We start from the raw sequence: 19535 nt of genomic DNA on the forward strand, positions 1-19535 counted from the left end.
AATAAACAAAATGAATTGTCCCAGAGCCAAGGACCACCTGTAGGGGGGTTGTGATATTTTGGCCTTTTAGTCATACACGTAAGCCATGCTTTACTTCACTGAAAATAAACCATTTGAGAAAATGAAAAGAGACTCATCTTGTTTGCTGAAAGAATTTCGTTGTGAAGTCAAATCGTGAAAGTATCAATCCCGGAAAGGCAAAGATTATACTGCACAATGGCCCTTTCCGACGGACGATCTTCAGCTCCGCCCCCCTTAGCTATAGTTGCCATGCCCCACAATCTTCCAAAATGGCAACTGAACATAGCAGGTTTGAACTGGATTCTCTATCACGTATTAAAGATAATATTGGGGTATATTTTTTGCCAAATGCGTCAGACTTGTCCAAGAGAGTTCTACAGAGAGGTCTCAACTATTTCACGCAAGGATATGTACACGGAATTAATATTTTGGACGGAGCAGGACGCAATGTCAGAGTTACAGCGAAACGTGGCGATCGATGAAAAAAAGTTTGATGCCTCACAAACTTCATATTGAAATCCAACAGTAAAAAACGGTGGAATCGTACTGAGCATGTAAAGCAGGGTGAGTACTTTTTACTTGGAAAGATCACAAGTAATATTGTAGTCTTTATAAGTGAGTGGGTGTATTCATTTGACGTGGCTCGTAATCGAACCCAGTGATCTGTCTTAAAAGTCTGATGTGATACAAATAGGCAAATAGACATTTCTCTTACATGACATCGCACATTTACGTATCACTAACCTGCCTCTTCAGCATAAAACATTACACACTTCATTCAGCAGGTCAGTGTTACACTAACACACTGAAAGTTGTTCTCCTGCAATGTATAAAGCACTGATAATAATAAAATCAAACTCAGAGAAGATACTTCTACCCTCACTTACCTTCGAACGTACAGCCTCGTGTTTGTTTATATTGTCCACACTTAGTTGTACGCGCGCTCTTCCACGAGCCTTAATCCGTTGTAGACACTTCCTCAACTGTCTTTTAGGCTTTGGAAAATGAATCAACCAGGCCCCTTGTAACCTAGCAGGATATCTTTCATCAGAATTCCACGTTCTCCAAGCGCATCTGAGCACCATGTTCTTTGTGACATTAACTTTTCCAAGCGTACGCTACGGACAACCAGTTTATGGGACTTGTGGGACAACATGGCAGCAGGGACGTATGAAGCCAGGGAATAAGACAATGTGGCTATCTGATTGGCTATTATTGTACGACTGATTGACAGGTCGGAAAGGTCCATTGTTTAAAGGTTGTGGGAGGGATAGAGTTTTTTTTAAAAATATAGTTACCTATTGCTGGTGGGTCTGGAACATATCCCCTATGATGAGGGGGTTCAGTGTATGTCTTTAGGAAGTGTGTAGCAATCAATTTTGCCCGATTGCAGGGACCATGCCACTTAAGTTGACCTGCAAAAATAAAATGCTGAGTATGACCTCTGTTTGAACAATTTACATCTTCTATGCAGTGAATCTGAAAGTTGCCTGTTGGTTATTTTACAGCAAAAACAAATTGTGTTAACATCACTATAACAAACCTCCTGGAAAACAATGAGGAATCTTCAGTAGAAGTTACTGAGACGTCACTGTTTGGAGCATCAGTAAACAGCTCTTATTCCTCAAGTTGTTCTCCGACCATAAAGGTATTATCTCTGATTTCATACCTATATGTGACAGTCATAGGACAATTTGTGACAAGTTCTACAAAACTACTATAGTTGTCACTTCTTCCATCTTTTTAAAGTAATCGCTCAATGTAACCTAATTCCATTTTGTCTTCTCCACAGCCTGCTGCAACATCTTTTGGGAAATCACCGACTGACAGGCATTTGTCCCTTCAAGAGAGGAAAGACGCACTGTATAAATTTGCAAGAAGGTTTGATTTCCTCATCGTCAGCAATACTGTCATAAACATATATACATTTACATATAATTTGCAAGAAAAATAAATTTAAACTACTGTTGTTGTTTGAGAGATGGTCTTTAGCATCCTGGTGACCATCGAGGTGCCCCTGAGCCAAGGCACTGAATCACCTCCGAAACTTAGCCGAGTCATTTTCACATTGCAGGACTGTCTTTGTGTGCTATGAGTAGTGTGTAACCAAAAATATAGAAGTATAATTTAAATTTAAATTTGAGGGATTATAATAATGTGTTTGAATGTTGGTATCACAGTTCTGAGGACTGGGGTTCAAATCCTGGCCCCACCTGTGGCATTTGCATGTTCTCCCCGTGCCTTTGTGAGTTTTCTGTGGGCACACACAAAAACATGCATGAATTGAAGACTCTGAATTACCCCCAGGTTTGATTGTGAGTGTGACTGTTGTCTTTCTATGTGCTCTGTGACTGGCTGGCAACCAGTTCAGGGTGTACTACACCTCATGCCCATTGATATTGATAGCCGGTATAGGCTCCAGCACTCCCACCACCCTTGTGAGCATAAGATGCTCAGAAAATGGATGGATTATAATCCATTCATTAGAAACTATCAATCCATCCTCTTCACTGCCTATACTCACAAGGGTCGCGGGGAGTGCTAGAGCCTATCCGAGCTGTCAACGGGCAGGCGGTGGGTATACCCTGAACTAGTTGCCAGCCAATCGCAGGGCACATTGAGACAAACAGCCACAATCACAATAACACCTAGGGGCAATTTAGAGTGTCCAATTAATGTTGCATGTTTTTGGAATGTGGTAGGAAACTGGAGTGCCCGGAGGAAACCTGCGCAGGCACGGGGAGAACATGCAAATTCCACACAGCCGGGTCCGGGATTGAACCCGGGACCTCAGAACTGTGAGGCCAACGCTTTACCAGCTGCCCCACCGTGCTGTCTCATTAGAAAATAAAGATTTTTTTAATTAATAAATTAAAGCTGTTGTTGAAGCAAAAAACATAAAGGTGGCTATTAAGAAAAAAATAAATAATGAAAAAAACATTCAGCTTTCCTTGGAAAAAAGCAGAATTTGCTACAATGTGCAGATCTTGGATCAGTGCACAAGAGTATTGCTCGCTGCATATTGTCCAGTCTGTTTTTAGCACATGTGATATGCTTACACTATGTTTCTATCATCACTACAAATTGATTTGGATTAGTTCTTAGTGTGGTTTGAAGAAAGAGTCGGCAACATTTTTAGTTTGAGGAGAAAAAGTCAATTTTACCCAAGCAACTATTAGAGGAGATGGTAGAATGCCGATTAAGCCTATTAGCTCCTTCTACATTCTTCTGTAAAGCAACATCTTGCTGTAGTTCTATGTTTTTTAAATATCCTATTCCCAAATGTATTTTCTCACATGCCTTGATTGTCATATTAAGTGATTTCCCATTCATAAGGCGTAGTGTTCAGTATTACATGACGTTCCACCCTTTGCAACTATAGCATCTTAAACTCTTGTGTGAAGGCTTTCAGCAAGATTGAGGAATGAGTTCATCTGAATTTATGACCGTTTTTCCAGGAGAATTTTTGTGAGTTTACAGACTGATTTTGGATGACGCCTGGTTCTCAGTCTCCACATGTTCTTATTTTTAAGTGTTCTTATCGGGTTGAGGTCAGGATTGTGCAGACTAGTCAGGTACATTCACATTAATCTCTCTCATCTGTGTCTTTACGAACCTTGAATTGTAATCAGACATGTTGGAACAGGAAGGATCCATCTCCAAACTGTTCCCACAAAGTTTCAAAGGTCCAAAATATTAGCGCCTGAGCCCCAGTGAAAGGACCGCTGAATTCTTCAGTTCACCAAGAGATTTCCACCTCTGTGGGAAAAGTTTGGACCAACAACACAAATGCAGACCGGATTCAATGACACCAAAATCCATGCCTCTTTCCATGGCCCTCTTTGCTGCCCGACATGGTCTCTGGCTGTAATGAGTAACGTCCAAGTAATACATGCTCAGAACACAGGAGTTGTAGTTAATTTACAAGAATTACCTATTCTGAAAAATCTGTCTTTTTTCCTACACTAGCTGTCTTTCAAAACAATAAAAACATTGTTGAATTATCACATACAATGAGCCCTGTATGTTATATCAAAGCAACAGATTCGGTTCTATTGAATTTCAATATAGGGGAATGACGGAGTTTCCGAATTATAGTTTTCAGTGAAACAGCAATTTTAACTGAGCACAGCAGCACTAATGGGTGGAGAAAAGTCACTTGAAAAAACTGAAATAAGTGTTTGCAACTGTATTAAACTCCTATTAAAGTGCCTTTGTTTTTTTTCTCCCCCAGACGCTATATTGAAAAACATGGATTGGATCAAGAAGACAGTCACTGAACACTTTGGGTCAAGTCATTATTCTCTTCAGAAAAAAAAAAAAAAATCATTCAATGTATCTGTCCAGCCTGAAAGATGATTTTTATAGTCAATCAACTGGTGGCGGTGTTGGAAAAACGATTTTGCTGGACAGGTCATGGAATGTTCTCACCTTATACAGTTTAAGTTGGTGGAAAGGTGATTAATGCACGTGTTCTATTTGTCATTCTTCCTGACACATAGTTTTGATAACACTTTGTATTATGATCCACTGACTGTAAATCATCTATTTATTTTTATATTGTCCAGAGTTGTCAATTACGAATAAAGTTCAGTTTGACCTTTCAGTGGAATTATTTCACAACATTTGTCCAAGTAAACAGACTACACAATATACCAATCATCAGAATGTGATCCTCATAAGTTTTCATTTTTCTGTCCCCAAATGTGGTGGCACGGTGGAGCAGCTGTACAGTGTAGGCCTCACAGTTCTGAGGTCCCTGGTTCAATCCCAGCCCCACCTGTGCAGAGTTTGCAGGTTCTCCCCGTGCATGCGTGTGTTTTCTCCAGGCACTCTGGTTTCCTCTCACATCCCAAAAATATGCATTCATTGGAAACTCTAACCTGCCCGTAGGTGTGAATGTGAGTGTGACTGTTGTCTGTCTCCCTGTGCCCTGTGATCGACTGGAAACCAGTTCAGTGTGTACTCTCCCTGATAACAGCTGGGATAGGCTTCGTAGACCCTTGTGAGGATAAGCGGCTCAGAAAATGGATGGATGACCCCAAATGTTTGCCTGAGAATGTGAATGTACTGTATAGATATGTAGTGCAGTTTGTCATCAGTGTTTGCAACTTAATTTCAGTTTCACTGTTAGTAAAATTAATTTCATAGGAAGAACTGCAGTCATTCCTGTGGATACACAAAGATCATTGGATTAATACTGTGAAAAAAATGTAATACCAGGACGAAACAAAATTGTTTCCTGTTTATATAAGTTAAGATTTAACACTGAGATGTAAAATGAATTTTCTAATACGACAGATAAATAATGTAAACTTATCACAAGGACAGACCTGCAAAGTAAGTCGAGTGGGAGAGGGGACAGACGATAACGTGTTAAACTCCTTTATGAACACTATTTAACACGAAAAAATACATTGATAAGAAACGACATGAATGGGGTGTCGAATTTTTGTACTGTATACACAAATTACATCGATACTGAAACGTGCTGAACAACTGCCCGTATGTTTTTCTGCTGTTCCAAAATGTCCCACTGAACTTAAATGCATCTTTCAGTAAAACCGGAAATTGCGTCCATGCCTTTCCTTCGCAGACCGTTGTGATTGATAAACTCAGTTAGCAATGTCGGATATTGAGGACCTTTCCAACAATTCATTGACATTTAAAGAAGATGAGTATTTAAATGCAGACGTGGGGGACCACGTCGATGATGACTATGTCATTCATCCATACATGTTTTACAGGTATTGTTCCGTTCTAGAAACGTAGTTGTGCAATGTGCTAGTTCTCTTACACTATATAGAATATCCACTTAATTTACTTTTGAGTGTAGAATGCATGGTTAGGTTTGAAGCCACTATATTTCCCAAGAACAGTCATTGGGCATGGTGAAGTATTTGCCATTCTCTTTTTGTTTTGTTTTATTTTTATTTTCGTTCTTGTGAAATTACTTTCTTATCAAGTTCCACTATCTGTCATATATGTGTCTAGGTCTGAATTTAGAGCAGGATTTTATTAATATCAATTATCAAGGTTCGTGTTCTGTGTTTCAGAGACAGGAAGGAGTGGGCTGACTTGGAGCCTGTTCCTCAAGATGATGGACCGAACCCTGTTGTCAAAATTGCTTATTCAGAAAAGTGTAAGTTCAATACAGATGCCGCTTATCTATGCCTTTTTGTTCTGTTTATTTTAATCCCATCTGCAAAATTATCCAAAAGTTACAATGCAATGATAAAGCGTTTGCTCTCTTTTCTTTGTATTTCATCCATCCATTTTCTTAGCCGCTTATCCTCACAAGGGTTGCGGGGAGAGCTGGAGCCTATACCAGCTGTCAACGGGCAGGAGGCAGGGTACACCCTGAACTGGTTGCCAGCCAATTGCAGGGCACATAGAGACAAACAGCTGCACTCCCAATCACACCTAGGGGCAATTTAGAGTGTCCAATTAATGTTGCCTGATTTTGGGATGCGGGAGGAAACCGGAGTACCCGGAGGAAACCCACGCAGGCACGAGGATAACATGCAAACTCCACACAATCGGGTCCGGGATTGAACCACGGACCTCAGAACTGTGGGGCCAACGCTTTACCAGCTGCTCCACCATGCCGTCTGCTTCATGTATTTATCACACTTTAATATTTTTCATGAAATACAAACTGAAGGTTCAATATGATTTATTAAATTTAAAACAAATCAAACCCATCTGTCCCTTCAAATAAAGCACATTACCCGCGATTGACCTCACTCTTTGGAAAGCTGTTTGATTTTATTGGCCGCTGGCTACAAGATCTCAAAGAAATGGAGGAGGCCACTATCCCAACACATTCAAGGACAAAAATGAAACAAAGTGGTTGAAATCTCAGTCTTGAGAAGGTTCCAAAGCCAAGGCTTTGGGAGTTCAGCAAGCCACTGTCAGAGCCAGTCCGCTAATGGAGAAACTAGGAATGCTGATGTAGAATGGCCGTTGTAAAATTAAAAATTACATTGCTGCTCTCTGTGGAGCTAATCAACCCACATTGAACACCTCATCGCCAGTGAACACTTAAAAATGCCATACTATAATAGATGTTTCTCTTGGCTTGTCCCGTTAGGGGTCGCCACGGCGTAACATGAACGCTTATATTTGTTTGGCACAGTTTTTACGCTGGATGCCCTCCCTGACGCAACCCCTCTTGGGGAGTAGATGCCCCAGTGAGGCACGAACTCACGATCCCTGGTTTACCATACCAATGCTTTAACCAATGCCAACAGTAAAACTGTTCGGCGTGTGATCGTCGGGTTATTTCGATGTTTTGGACCTGAGGTGTATTTCTGAAAGCATGTTGGATAAAAACTCAGTGGAAGTTAACCTTTACATTTTACTGGTCTTCACTCCTCCCACAAAGGGAAAACAGAATTGCTGTGCAGTCCTTTCAATATTGAAGTTCTTCTATTTTTGGTTGCATTTCAGATTAGTTTCTATTTAAACAACACTACAGCTTTTCACCAAACTCAGTGATGTATCTTCATAACATTCTTTGGGCTGTACTATCTCTAATCTTGCATTGACGGTGCAAATTTAGTGTGATGGACAAAACTTTCACTTGCTAATGGTATTTTTGTGTGAAGGCATATAGTATATAAATGCATCTGTGTGCCTGCTGGAGAGAAAAAGCAACATCGCAGTTAAACGCCTGTTAATTGTAATGGTGTAAGAAAAATAATTACACATATTTGCAAATTATTCTAGAAATCCTTTATCTGAACTCATTTATGTTTTAATTAAATTATGATGGACACACAGCTGCTCAAACTGGGACATGACTAATTTAGAGGTGGGCAAAGTAAGGGAAGGCCGCTCCATGATGTAATGTGTCCTGATAAACCTTTACATTATCAAAAATTGCAAGTATTTGTTGCCTTAATTTAGACCATAATGACTTCAAACCGTATATTAATTGGATGGCGGTATAAGAGTAACCAGTATAGTCGATTTTGGTGTCTAACTTTTTCAACAGTCTCTGATGTCTTTGACTATTTCCGTGCCCTGCTGAAGAATGACGAAAAGAGTGAACGAGCTTTCACCTTGACAGCAGATGCTATTGAGCTGAATGCTGCGAATTACACAGTGTGGTGAGCTTGCTCTTATCCTGTTTTATTAAAAAATTGTTTAGATGTGTATTGAAAATAATTTGCTTTGAAATGGTCACCATTGCTTCAATTAGTACACTCACTTATTAGGTTCAGTTCTTACCTTTGGCTGGTTGTGATTGTTTTTAGAAAGGTTTGTTCACTTATAAACAGTTTCAAAAGGTTATACATACATTTGGAAGTTACTATAGGCGTGTAGATAATTCTGTTGTGGAAAACTTTTTTTTGTCGGCACATTCAGGCATTACAGACGAGTTTTACTACAAGCGTTGTCAAAGGACCTGCGGAACGAAATGAGGTACATTACTGCCATCATTGAGGACCAACCTAAAAACTACCAAGTCTGGTGAGTGGCAAACCAGTGTAGATTTCATCCATCCGTCTATTTTCCATACTGCTGGGAGCATATCCCAGCGATCTTTGGGAAAGGGGCGGGGTTCATCCTGAAGTGGTTGCTCGCCAATGGCAGGGCACATATGAATAATAACCATTTGCACTCACATTCACACCTACGGGCAATGGACCTTTCTGACCTGTCAATCACTTGTAGAATAATAGCCAATCAGATAGCCGCATTGTCTTAACACCTGGCTTGACATGCCCCTCTCGCCATATTGTCCCACAAGCAATGCTGGTTGTCAGTAGCGTGCGCTTGGAAAAGTTAATGTTACGAAGGAAATGGTCCTCAGATGCGCTTGGGGAACGTGCAATTCTGATGAAAGATATCCTGCTAGGTTACAAGGGGCCCGGTTGATTTATTTTCCAAAGGCTAAAACACAGTTGACGAATTGTCTACGATGGATTCAGGCTTACGGAAGACCGCACGTACAACTAAATGTGGACAATATAAACAAACACAAGGCTGTATGTCCGAAGGTAAGTGAGGGTAGAAGTATCTTCTCTGAGTTTGATTTAATTATTATCAGTGCTTTCTACATTGCAGGAGAACTACTTTCACTGTGTTATTGTAACACTGACCTGCTGAATGAAGTGTGTAATGTTTTATGCTGAAGAGGCAAGTTAGTGATACGTAAATGTGCGATGTCATGTAAGAGAAATGTCTATTTGGCTATTTGTATCACATCAGACTTTTATACCTGTTCAAATACAAAATACCCCCAGCCTATCCCACACTGTCGATTATCTTACCAACCAGTAATCAAAAATGTGACATTAGTCTGTGTCTCCAAAAAAAAAAAAAAAACTCAATTGTTAACATCCGTGAGGCCACCACTGGCTAATTTAACCTTAGTCATTGACAGAGAAACTATTTGGGGGTGGTGATGTAAATTAGCCCCACTGTTCCGTGATGGTGGGCTGAAGTGCAGGCTTGCTCACAGACACATCAGATATACAAATCCAATTCAATTGCGACATTGTATAAACCATAAATAAAACCATAACACAATGATTTGCAAATCATGTGCAACCATTTAATTAAATACACTACAAAGACAAGATGTTTGATGCTCAAACTAAATTTTTTTTTAGCAAGCGTATATTTCTCCACAACCTGTATGTATCGTTCAGCACTGATCTGTGAGTTACCCATCCCAATCCCACGGGCACAGCCTCATAATATCACAGATGCTGGCTTTTGACATTTGCATCCATAACTATCCGGATGGTTCTGGCCCAGAGTACACGATGTCCACCATTTCCAAAAACAATTTGAAATGTAGAGAACTGAACTCTTCCACTTTGCATCAGTCCATCTTAGATGAGCTCGTGCCCAGAGAAGCCCGCAGCATTTGTGGGTGTTGTTGATTAATGACTTGCACTCAATGTTGGTTTTCGGACTTGCCCCTTACATCCAGTGATTTCTCCAGATTCTCAGAACCTTTTGATGAGATTATGGACAGCAGATGATGAACTCCCTAAATTCTTTGCAATTGTACTATATTGTGGAACATTGTCCTTAAAATGTCCGACTATTTTCTCATGCACTTGTTCACCAAGAGGTGAACCTTGCCCCATCTTTGCTTGTGAATGACTGAACAGTTCAGAGAAGCTCCTTTTATACCCAATCGTGGCACTCACCTATTCCCAATTACCCTGTTCACCTGTGGGATGTTTTTGATGAGCATTCCTCAACTTTGTCTTTTGTCCTACCTGTTCCAGCTTTTGTGGAACATCTTGCAGGCATAAAATTCAAACTTAATGATTATTTTCTAAAAAACGATACTTTATCAATTTGAACATTGAACATTTCCTTTGTAGTGTATTCAGTTAAATACAGAAAATGTCAATATAATGAGTTGTAAATGGTGTCTTGCCCCAACTTCATTGAATATGGGTTTGTTGGCTGATAGTGAAAGATTTACTTGGTTCTTTAGTTCCACACTTGATGGGTGGGAGCGCACTCCATAGCCCTAAAATTGATCATGCAATCAATCAAAAAAAGTAAATTATCCAGAGTATGTCCATTTTAATCTAAACTTAGCTACCATATATTGTACCGAGCTGCCATGACAGAGGAACGGGTACCACTTAGATTAGATACAATACGACTACTAGTGAGACAGTACTGTATCACTAATGTAATGATGTATTTTTCCTCTGTTTTTTAGTAGTCACATTTTAACTCTGTAGCCTCATCGGTTCCCTCGGACCACGACAAATATCTAAAAAGCGATGCACATTTGTGTCGTAAATTAAGGCAATCACTTTATACAGTGGGTACGGAAACTAGTAAGACGTCATTAACTTTGTTATACTACAGCCATTTGCCAAAAAATCTCATTTTTTTTCCTCAATGTGGACACAGCACCCCGAATGGAGAGGGGAAAAAACTGATTTGCTGAAATTTTTATCAAATTTATTAAATAAAAACTGAAATGTCGCACCCTTAATTATTCGACCCTTTACTGTGACACTCATTTAACTCTCGTACTGTCCTTGTGTTCTGATCTTCCTTGAAATAGTTCCACGCCTTCATTGGAGTCTGGCTGTGTTTGATTTATACCGATTTGTTTAGGAAACCCACACGCTTGTCTATATAAGACCTTAAAGCTCCCAGTCAATGTCAGAGAAAATGACTTCATGATTCATGAAGTCAAAAGAACTGCCTGAAGCGTGCAGAGACAGAATTGTTGCAAGACACAGATCTCCCCAAGGTTAAAAACAAATATCTGCTATACTGAAGGTTTCTAAGCATACAGTGGTCTCCATAATTATTAAACGAAAGACATTTGGACCAATCAGACCCCTTCCTAGAGCTGGTCTTCTGGACAAACAGAAATTTGAGAAGAGCCTTGGTAAGAGAGATAAAGAGGAACCCAAAGATTACTGTGGCTGACCTCCAGAGATGAGATGGGTAAATGGGAGAAAGTTCTAGAAAGTCAACCATCACCACAGCCCTTCATCATTCGAAACTTTATAGCAGAGTGGCCCAACAGAAGCCTCTCCTCAGTGCAAGATACATGAAAGCCCAAAAAACCTGACACTTCAACTTCGTGAGAAATAAGATTCTCTGGTCTGATGATACCACGAGAGAACTTGCTGGCATTCATTCTAAACCAGGCACTATTCATCACCTGTCCAATATAGTCCCTACAGTTAAGCGTGGTGGTGGCAGCATCATGCTGGGGGGACAAAGGGGTGGGGTCTTTTCAGATGTCGGGAGAGGACAAATGGTTGCAAACGAAGGAAAGAGGAATGCACCTAACTAACTCACTAACTATAGGGATATTCTGGACCAAAAATCTCCTGAGTGCTCGGGACCTTAGATTTGGTTTGTTGTCCAACAACACAATTTCCCTAAGCACGGCAGCTAAAATAACACAGTGACATTAAAGCAACTCCGTGCCCTGACTTAAATCCAGTTTGAGGATCTATGGAGGGACGTGAAAATAGCTGTCCATCCACCTTGACAGACCAAGCGAGGATCTGCGTGGAGGAATGGCAGAGGATCCCCAAATCCAAGATGTGAATAACCTTTCCCCAAAAAGACTCATGGCTGTATTGGCTCAAGAAGTTATGTCTACTAAAGACTGAACAAAATGTCTGAAATGTCTGTCTGTGTGATATTTCAGTTCTTTTTTTTAACAAATCTGCAACAATTTCAACAATTCTGATTTATTTTTCTGGGAATATGGGTTGCTGTGTGTACGTTGAGGGAAAACATGAACTTAAATGATTTGTAGCAAATGGCTGCAATACAGTATTAAAATGAAAACTTTCTATACCTACTGTAAATATATTTTCAGAATATGCTTATGTCTTATATGACTGGATTTTTTTTGTGGCTAAAGAGAAATTTGGTCAAACTAGGTTTTATGACTTCACAGGTATTCAGATTGAAAGGTTTTGGTATACCTTTATGGAAATAAGCATGACAGGTAGTTATTTTCTAAAAGAAAGAGGAATATTGTACTGTATTCCTGGTCATTTTCAATTTAAAAAATTTAAGTATTTCACTCTTCCAGGCATCACAGACGAATAGTAGTTGAATGGTTGAACGATCCCTCAGAGGAGCTGGAGTTCATTGCAGACATCCTCAGCCAAGATGCAAAGAACTACCATGCCTGGCAGCACAGGCAGTGGGTCATCCAGGTTGGTGGTCCAACTACTTTCCAGAGATTTCTCATGTCTGCATGGATGCCGGATTCAATGATGGTTTAATTCAGGGTTCTATCCATCCAATTTCTGAACCGCTTGTCCTCGCAGTGTTGGAGCCTATCCCAGCAATCTTCGGACAGGTGGCGGGTACATTTTGAACTGGTTGCCAGCCAATCCCAGGGCACTTAATTTAGGGATTAATTTCATATTTTCAGTGCAGTGTTGTTTGGGCAAAAATCAAATAAATAGTTACAAATGAACAGTAACAGAAAATATTTCTGTGTATCAATAATAATAATAAATAATCATGACTACAGTGCTGTTTTCCGGTCCAGGCACCCTGCCTCTCCACCCTGCCTACTCTCTAGGATTTGAATGCATCACACATGCACTCATCCCCATTTCTTTTAATGAACTACATACACCCATTTCTGGGGGGATGGTGGGTGGTATTTGTCTGGTAAGCAGCAGTGGCTGGCAGCTTGGTGAAAAAATGTCCACTGTTGGAGCAATCATTAGAAAATGGAAGAAGCTAAACATGACGGTCAATCTCAATCAGAGTGGAGCCCCATGCAAGATATCACCTGGGGTCTCAATGATCCTTAGAAAGGTAAGGAATCAGCCCAGGACTACACGACAGGACTTGGTCAATGACCTGAAAAGAGCTGGGACCACCGTTTCCAACGTGACTGTTGGTAATATACTAAGATCTCATGGTTTGAGATCATGCATGGCACGGAAGGTTCCCTTGTTTAAACCAGCACGTCAAGGCCCGTCGTAAATTTGCCAATGACCATTTGGATGATACAGAGGAGTCATGGGAGAAAGTTTTGTGGTCAGATGAGACTAAAATGGAACTTTTTAGTCCTAATTCCACTAACCGTGTTTGGAGGAAGATGAATGATGAGTTCCATCCCAAGAACATCATCCCTACTGTGAAGCATGGGGGTGGTTGCATCATGCTTTGGGGGTGTTTTTCTGCACATGTGACAGGAAGACTGCACTGCATTAAGGAGAGGCCGACCACGGCCATGTATTGTGAGATTTTGGGGAACAACCTCTTTCCCTCAGTTAGAGGATTGAAGATGGGTCGTGGCTGAGTATTTCAACATGATAATGACCCGAAGCACACACTCAAAGAAAACAAGGAGTGGCTGAGTAAGAAGCATATCAAGGTTCTGGCGTGGCCTAGGCAATCTCCAGGCCTGAAGCCATAAGAAAATCTTGGGAGGGAGCTGAAACTCTGTGTTCCTCAGGGACAGCAAAGAAACCAGTCTGATCTAGAGAAGATCTGTGTGGAGGAGTGGGCCAAAATCCCTCCTGTTCAAATACTTATTTGCAGGTCTATCACACAAATACATCCTTAAAAAAATCATACATTGTGATTTCTGGATTTTTCTTTTTATATTATCTCTCTCAGAGTGTACATGCACCTATGGTGAAAATTTCAGACCCCTCCATGATTTCTAAGTGGGAGAACTTGCAAAAAAGCAGTGTGTTCAAATACTTATTTTCTTCACTGTCTTCTTCTTTTCCTTTCAGCTTGTCCCGTTAGGGGTCGCCACAGCGTGTCATCTTTTGCCATCTTAGCCTATCTCCTGCATCTTCCTCTCTAACCCCAACTGCCCTCATGTCTTCCCTCACCACATCCATAAACCTTCTCTTTGGTCTTCCTCTCGCTCTTTTGCCTGGGAGCTCCATCCTCAGCATCCTTCTACCAATATACTCACTCTCTCGCCTCTGAACATGTCCAAACCATCGAAGTCTGCTCTCTCGAATCTTATCTCCAAAACATCCAGCTTTGGCTGTCCCTCTAATGAGCTCATTTCTAATCCTATCCAACCTGGTCACTCCGAGCGAGAACCTCAACATCTTCATTTCTGCCACCTCCAGTTCAGCTTCCTGTTGTTTCTTCAGAGCCACCGTCTCTAATCCGTACATCATGGCCGGCCTCACCACTGTTTTGTAAACTTTGCCCTTCATCCTAGCAGACACTCTTCTGTCACATAACACACCAGACACCTTTCGCCAGCTGTTCCAACCTGCTTGGACCCGTTTCTTCACTTCCTGACCACACTCTCCATTGCTCTGTATTGTTGACCCCAAGTATTTGAAGTCGTCCACCCTCGCTATCTCTTCTCCCTGTAGCCTCACTCTTCCCCCTCTACTTTTCTCATTCACGCACATATATTCTGTTTTACTTCGGCTAATCTTCATTCCTCTCCTTTCCAGTGCATGTCTCCATCTTTCCAATTGTTCCTCTGCATGCTCCCTGCTTTCACTGCATATGACAATATCATCTGCGAACATCATGGTCCAAGGGGATTCCAGTCTAACCTCATCTGTCAGCCTATCCATTACCACTGCAAACACGAAGGGGCTCAGAGCTGATCCTTATTTTCTTCACTGTATATAGTTGAATTTGTAATGTCACTTCAACCTTGCAGTGTAGAATCACTGTCAAATACAAACTTTTCCATGCTTCTGCTAACTTTTTTTTTCTTTTTTCCTGCTCACCAAACCATCAGGAATATAAACTGTGGGACAATGAGCTGGAATTTGTTGAGAATCTCTTGGATGAAGATGTGAGGAATAATTCTGCATGGAACCAGAGGCATTTTGTGATTTCACACACTACAGGGTTCTTGGATCAAGCTATACTTGAGCGAGAGATTGAGTAAGTGTGGCAATATTTTTGAGAGCCTCTTCAATTTGCATTTTTTCCTAATAATTGCAATACCAACAATCACCACGTGATACACACAGTTTAATTGGTTATGCTGCACCATTCTTGCATTTTGAGTTGTACAACTGATTTCATCTTCTTTTGTTTGTAATTTCATGTAAGATACTGTCTGACCCAGATCAGAAAGGCCCCCCACAATGAAAGCGTGTGGAACTATTTGAAAGGGTAAGACATTTTCCAACAACGTTTTTGCCCTTACCACTTACGTGCAGCGATTCTCCATATACTGTATATATTTTTTTTTATTCTATCATGACATGGACTGGATGGTTAGATCCCCAAATTCCTTGCAATATTTTCTTTGAGAACTATTTTGGCAGGATCTTCGAGGGTGCATGTGAGTTTCTCTAACCAGTCTACATTTGTTTGTGGCTTTGGAGAATGCGTTTGACCATGTCCCTCAGTCCTGTGGAGAATGCTAAAGGATTATGGGGTACCGAACCCCGATACAGGCTGAGGTTTGGCGGGGTCCAGTCTGGTGGCCTCAGTATTCCATCTCTGCTTTTTCCAGATGATGTAGTTCTGTTGGCTTCATCAAGCCATGATCTCCAACGCTCATTGGGGTGGTTAACACCTGAGTGTGAAGCAGCTGGGGTGAGAATCAACACTTCCAAATCTTAGACTATGGTCCTCAGTCGGAAAAGGGTGACATGCCCTTTCTAGGTCAGAGATGCGATCCTGCCCCTATTGGAGGAGTTCAAGTATCTTTTAATTAAATTAAATTTAAGAGATTCAAGACCTGGCGTTGAACACTCTAAAGACTGTGGAAATGACTGTGGACTTTGAGAGGCATCCTTCACCACAGGTGCCCCTGACGCTGTCCGACTATCTTGTCAACTGTCGAGACCTTCAAGTTCTGAAGTGGGGATGAACATCAACTCCATCCTCAAAAAAGCCCAGCAAAGGATGTACATCTTGCGGCTTCTGAAGAAATGCAGCCTGTCACAAGACCTGCTGAGACAGTTCTACACAGCGGTTATCCAATCAGTACTGTGTACCTTCATCACAGTCTGGTTTGTGGCCGCCACAGAAAGGACAAACTCCGACTGCAACGGACAATCAAAACCGCTAAACGGATTGTCGGCATGACGCGAAACGGATTGTCGGCACGACGCTACACACTATCGAGGACTTGCACGCAACACAAACTAGGTCCAGGGCAGGCAGGATCCTTTCGGACCCTCCGCATCCTGGCCACCAGCTCTTCCAGCTCCTTCCGTCGGGAAAGCACTCTAGATCAATGAAGGTCAAAAGTAGCAGGCATTCAAACTGTTTTTTCCCCTCTGGCAATTAAGTCATTAAATTCTTGACCAGCGAACCTACTATTTTTATGCCTTGTGCCATGTTAGGACACTCACTCAGATCATCCTGGTCCAGTCACTATTAGTAATATATATATTTTTTTTAGATTTGTTTTTTTTATATTTTGTAGACTGCACAATTCGTCACTTTAAACTGCTCAATTCGCACAATTGACATTGGTAACACACGTATCTGTACAGATTTTACATCTTGCAATCTTTTAAAGATTAGTTCCTATAAACAGAAATGTTCCTTGTTCTTTGTTCTGAATGTTGTACCAGGGCAGCACTGACTACTGTAGAAAAATTCCTTGTGTGTTTTTACACACTTGGCCATTAAAGCTGATTCTGATTCAGTTGTCACACTGACAATACAACCCCTGCAAGGGAGAACTCTATGCTGGATAGTGGGAATATAAAATGTGTCGATTCATCAATTGTTACCTCCTTTTCTTATTGATACTTCCTGCCAACTGTGTTTTTATTCCTCCCCCAGGATGTTTCAGCACAGAGGTTTATCATCTCAGCCTGACCTGCTGGAGAAAGTCCTAGAGCTAAAGGAGACTCATTGTTCTTCATACCTTCTCGCATTTCTTTTTGATTGTTATGAGGATACTTTGGAGAACAGCAGTCAAAAAGGACAAGCAGAGGAAGACCGGGTGGAAATTTTAAAAAGAGCTCTAGAAGTAAGTGACTAAATTGTCAGTATTAGAATTGTTTGTCTTTTGTTTTTTTTGTGAAATAGTCCCTTGGAAATTGAATGGTTCAGTGGTCAAAAATCTATCCACCGATTTTCTGAACCACTTTCCTCACAAGAGAAGGTGTGCGTACGCCTAGAAAAAGATCAAAAGGGGGGAATTGCCAAAAAGGGTGGGATGAGGCCAATTATAACAGTAGGGATTAGACGCAGGGAGAGCTAAGACACTTTGAATGCATACGTCAAAAATACGCTACAAGTTCATTTGTTCTTCATCGGATACGGATACAGAACTGATGGACCAGATCATGTGTATTCTTTATTTCCCTGCGTATTCTGGCCTTTCACCTGGAAGCGTATAGGTGGCAGTACATACTGAAAACTCATGGGACAGAAACAAGTTTTGAAGCTAATAATTTCCAGAAATGGTGAATATTTATCAAAATAATTCCCAATTGAGATGGCTTGTGATGGTTATTGGGGAAATTAGGCATTCATACTTTATGCTCCATAGAGGAGCGTAGGAGGTGTGTCTGAAACAGCCAACACTGTATTACTGGTCACTGACTCAGGTAGTGGTGGAATTAACTGGGGAATTAACTTTATTTTCATCATGCGCAGAAAATGCATTTGTTAGCCCCGTTACAACCGCATACAACACAACCTCACAAGATCTTTTTTAAATCACTAAGGTGTTGTTGGATTGTGAGTGAGAAGTTGTTTTCAGGATGTTTTGATACCATTTTTTTATTCATGGCTCTGCTAGGACACACGCGACATCATTGCCCCAGAGAACCCTGTTTCGAAGTATTTTGCCATTTATTGGACATCGTAGTGAGTGTTCATGTGCATTTTAGTTATGGATAATTAAGAAAATACATGTATTGTGTTTTGTCTGTTTTATTAGTCATTCCTGAAACAAAGGCTGAAAATAGGTCTTCACTTATGGGCTGCACCGTGAGTCAATCATCAAGTTTCTGGGTTCTTTACATACCGAAACACTTTTTTTTATAAATGGTAAATATCTGTGGCCAAGCATAAATAGTTTATAAAAAGTAAGTAGTAATATCAGAAGGATATTAAGTGCTGGTTCTTGTGAACAAAAAAACTATTGGGAGATAACTCGAACTAACTGTATTCTGACTACTATAACGTAAAAAATTCAATAGGTGCCTGAATTAGTTTGAGTGTAAATTCCATGGGTCCATTGTATTTATTGAGTCTTTGTCAACAATGTCAGTATTGATCAAAAAGAATGGTTAATAGTTAAGGGTACATGTTCTCTGACACCGTTCCTGTATTTCCTTTTCTTTTTCCAAGATTTCTGAACTTTTAGCCCAGGAGAAGGACACCATCCGCAAGGAGTATTGGCTCTTTTTAGGACGTTCTCTAAGGAACAAATACGGATCGAGTGAGCCAGTCAACGCCGAACTTCCATCCTTGACAGCTGAGCAGCAGGAAATGAACTAATTCCACTAGTCCAATCCACTCCTACTTATTGTTTTTTGTTATTATTATAGTACTTTGCTATTTTTTTTAAATACCCTACACAGTGGATCATAGAGGGAGAGTAATGAGAATGGATCATGTACGTATAAAGCAATTGTGTAAAGTCCTTTCTTAAAAACAATCCATCTAGTTTCCATACTGCTTATCACTTGAGTAGTTGACTTGTTGGTGCCTGTGTCAGCTGTTTTCAACCGAGAGGCGGGGTACACCCTTAACTGGTCGCCAGCCAATTTCAGGGCATAAAGAAACAACGCGTCACACTTCCATTCACAGCTACGGGCAATTTAGAGTTTTCAGTTGACCTGCTGGACATGTTTTTGGGATGTTTGAGAAAACCCACACAGGCATGGGGAGAACATCCAAACAGGGAAAGTCTGGATTTGAACCCAGGTCCTCAGAACTGTGAGGCAGATGTGCTAAGCAACCACCGCCGTGCCCCCCTTCAAAATCATGATAAATTTTTTGCCACCAGGGTTCATTCATTCATTTGGCTGCTGTTGCTGTACTTTAAAATGTCTTAAAACATTTAAATTCGATTGTGACTCACCTCTTCATTCCTTCATCAGTTA

The 19535-nt window shown here is 40.8% G+C and overlaps 1 protein-coding gene across 4 annotated transcripts in view; it reads left to right on the forward strand.

The window, feature by feature from the left end:
• Window positions 1–19502, forward strand: part of fnta (farnesyltransferase, CAAX box, alpha) — a 35333-nt gene extending 15831 nt beyond the window's left edge. Inside the window, exons 10-20 of one of the 4 annotated variants that reach the window (XM_061833992.1) lie at window positions 1530–1669; window positions 1814–1902; window positions 6078–6163; window positions 8021–8135; window positions 8395–8499; window positions 12581–12707; window positions 15242–15390; window positions 15562–15624; window positions 17257–17446; window positions 18365–18414; window positions 18778–19502. In XM_061833992.1, the coding sequence (XP_061689976.1) occupies window positions 1530–1669; window positions 1814–1902; window positions 6078–6163; window positions 8021–8135; window positions 8395–8499; window positions 12581–12707; window positions 15242–15390; window positions 15562–15624; window positions 17257–17446; window positions 18365–18414; window positions 18778–18793 (1130 nt within the window). In that variant the 3' untranslated portion in view covers window positions 18794–19502. Of the gene's footprint in view, window positions 1–1529; window positions 1670–1813; window positions 1903–4255; window positions 4621–5585; window positions 5769–6077; window positions 6164–8020; window positions 8136–8394; window positions 8500–12580; window positions 12708–15241; window positions 15391–15561; window positions 15625–17256; window positions 17447–18364; window positions 18415–18777 lie in introns of those variants that run through there. The other 3 variants (XM_061833991.1, XM_061833995.1, XM_061833993.1) reach the window with 3 other exon arrangements.
• The last annotated feature ends 33 nt before the right edge of the window (window positions 19503–19535 follow it).

This window comes from Syngnathoides biaculeatus, chromosome 11, assembly GCF_019802595.1.
Source record: "Syngnathoides biaculeatus isolate LvHL_M chromosome 11, ASM1980259v1, whole genome shotgun sequence".
NCBI lineage: Eukaryota > Metazoa > Chordata > Actinopteri > Syngnathiformes > Syngnathidae > Syngnathoides > Syngnathoides biaculeatus.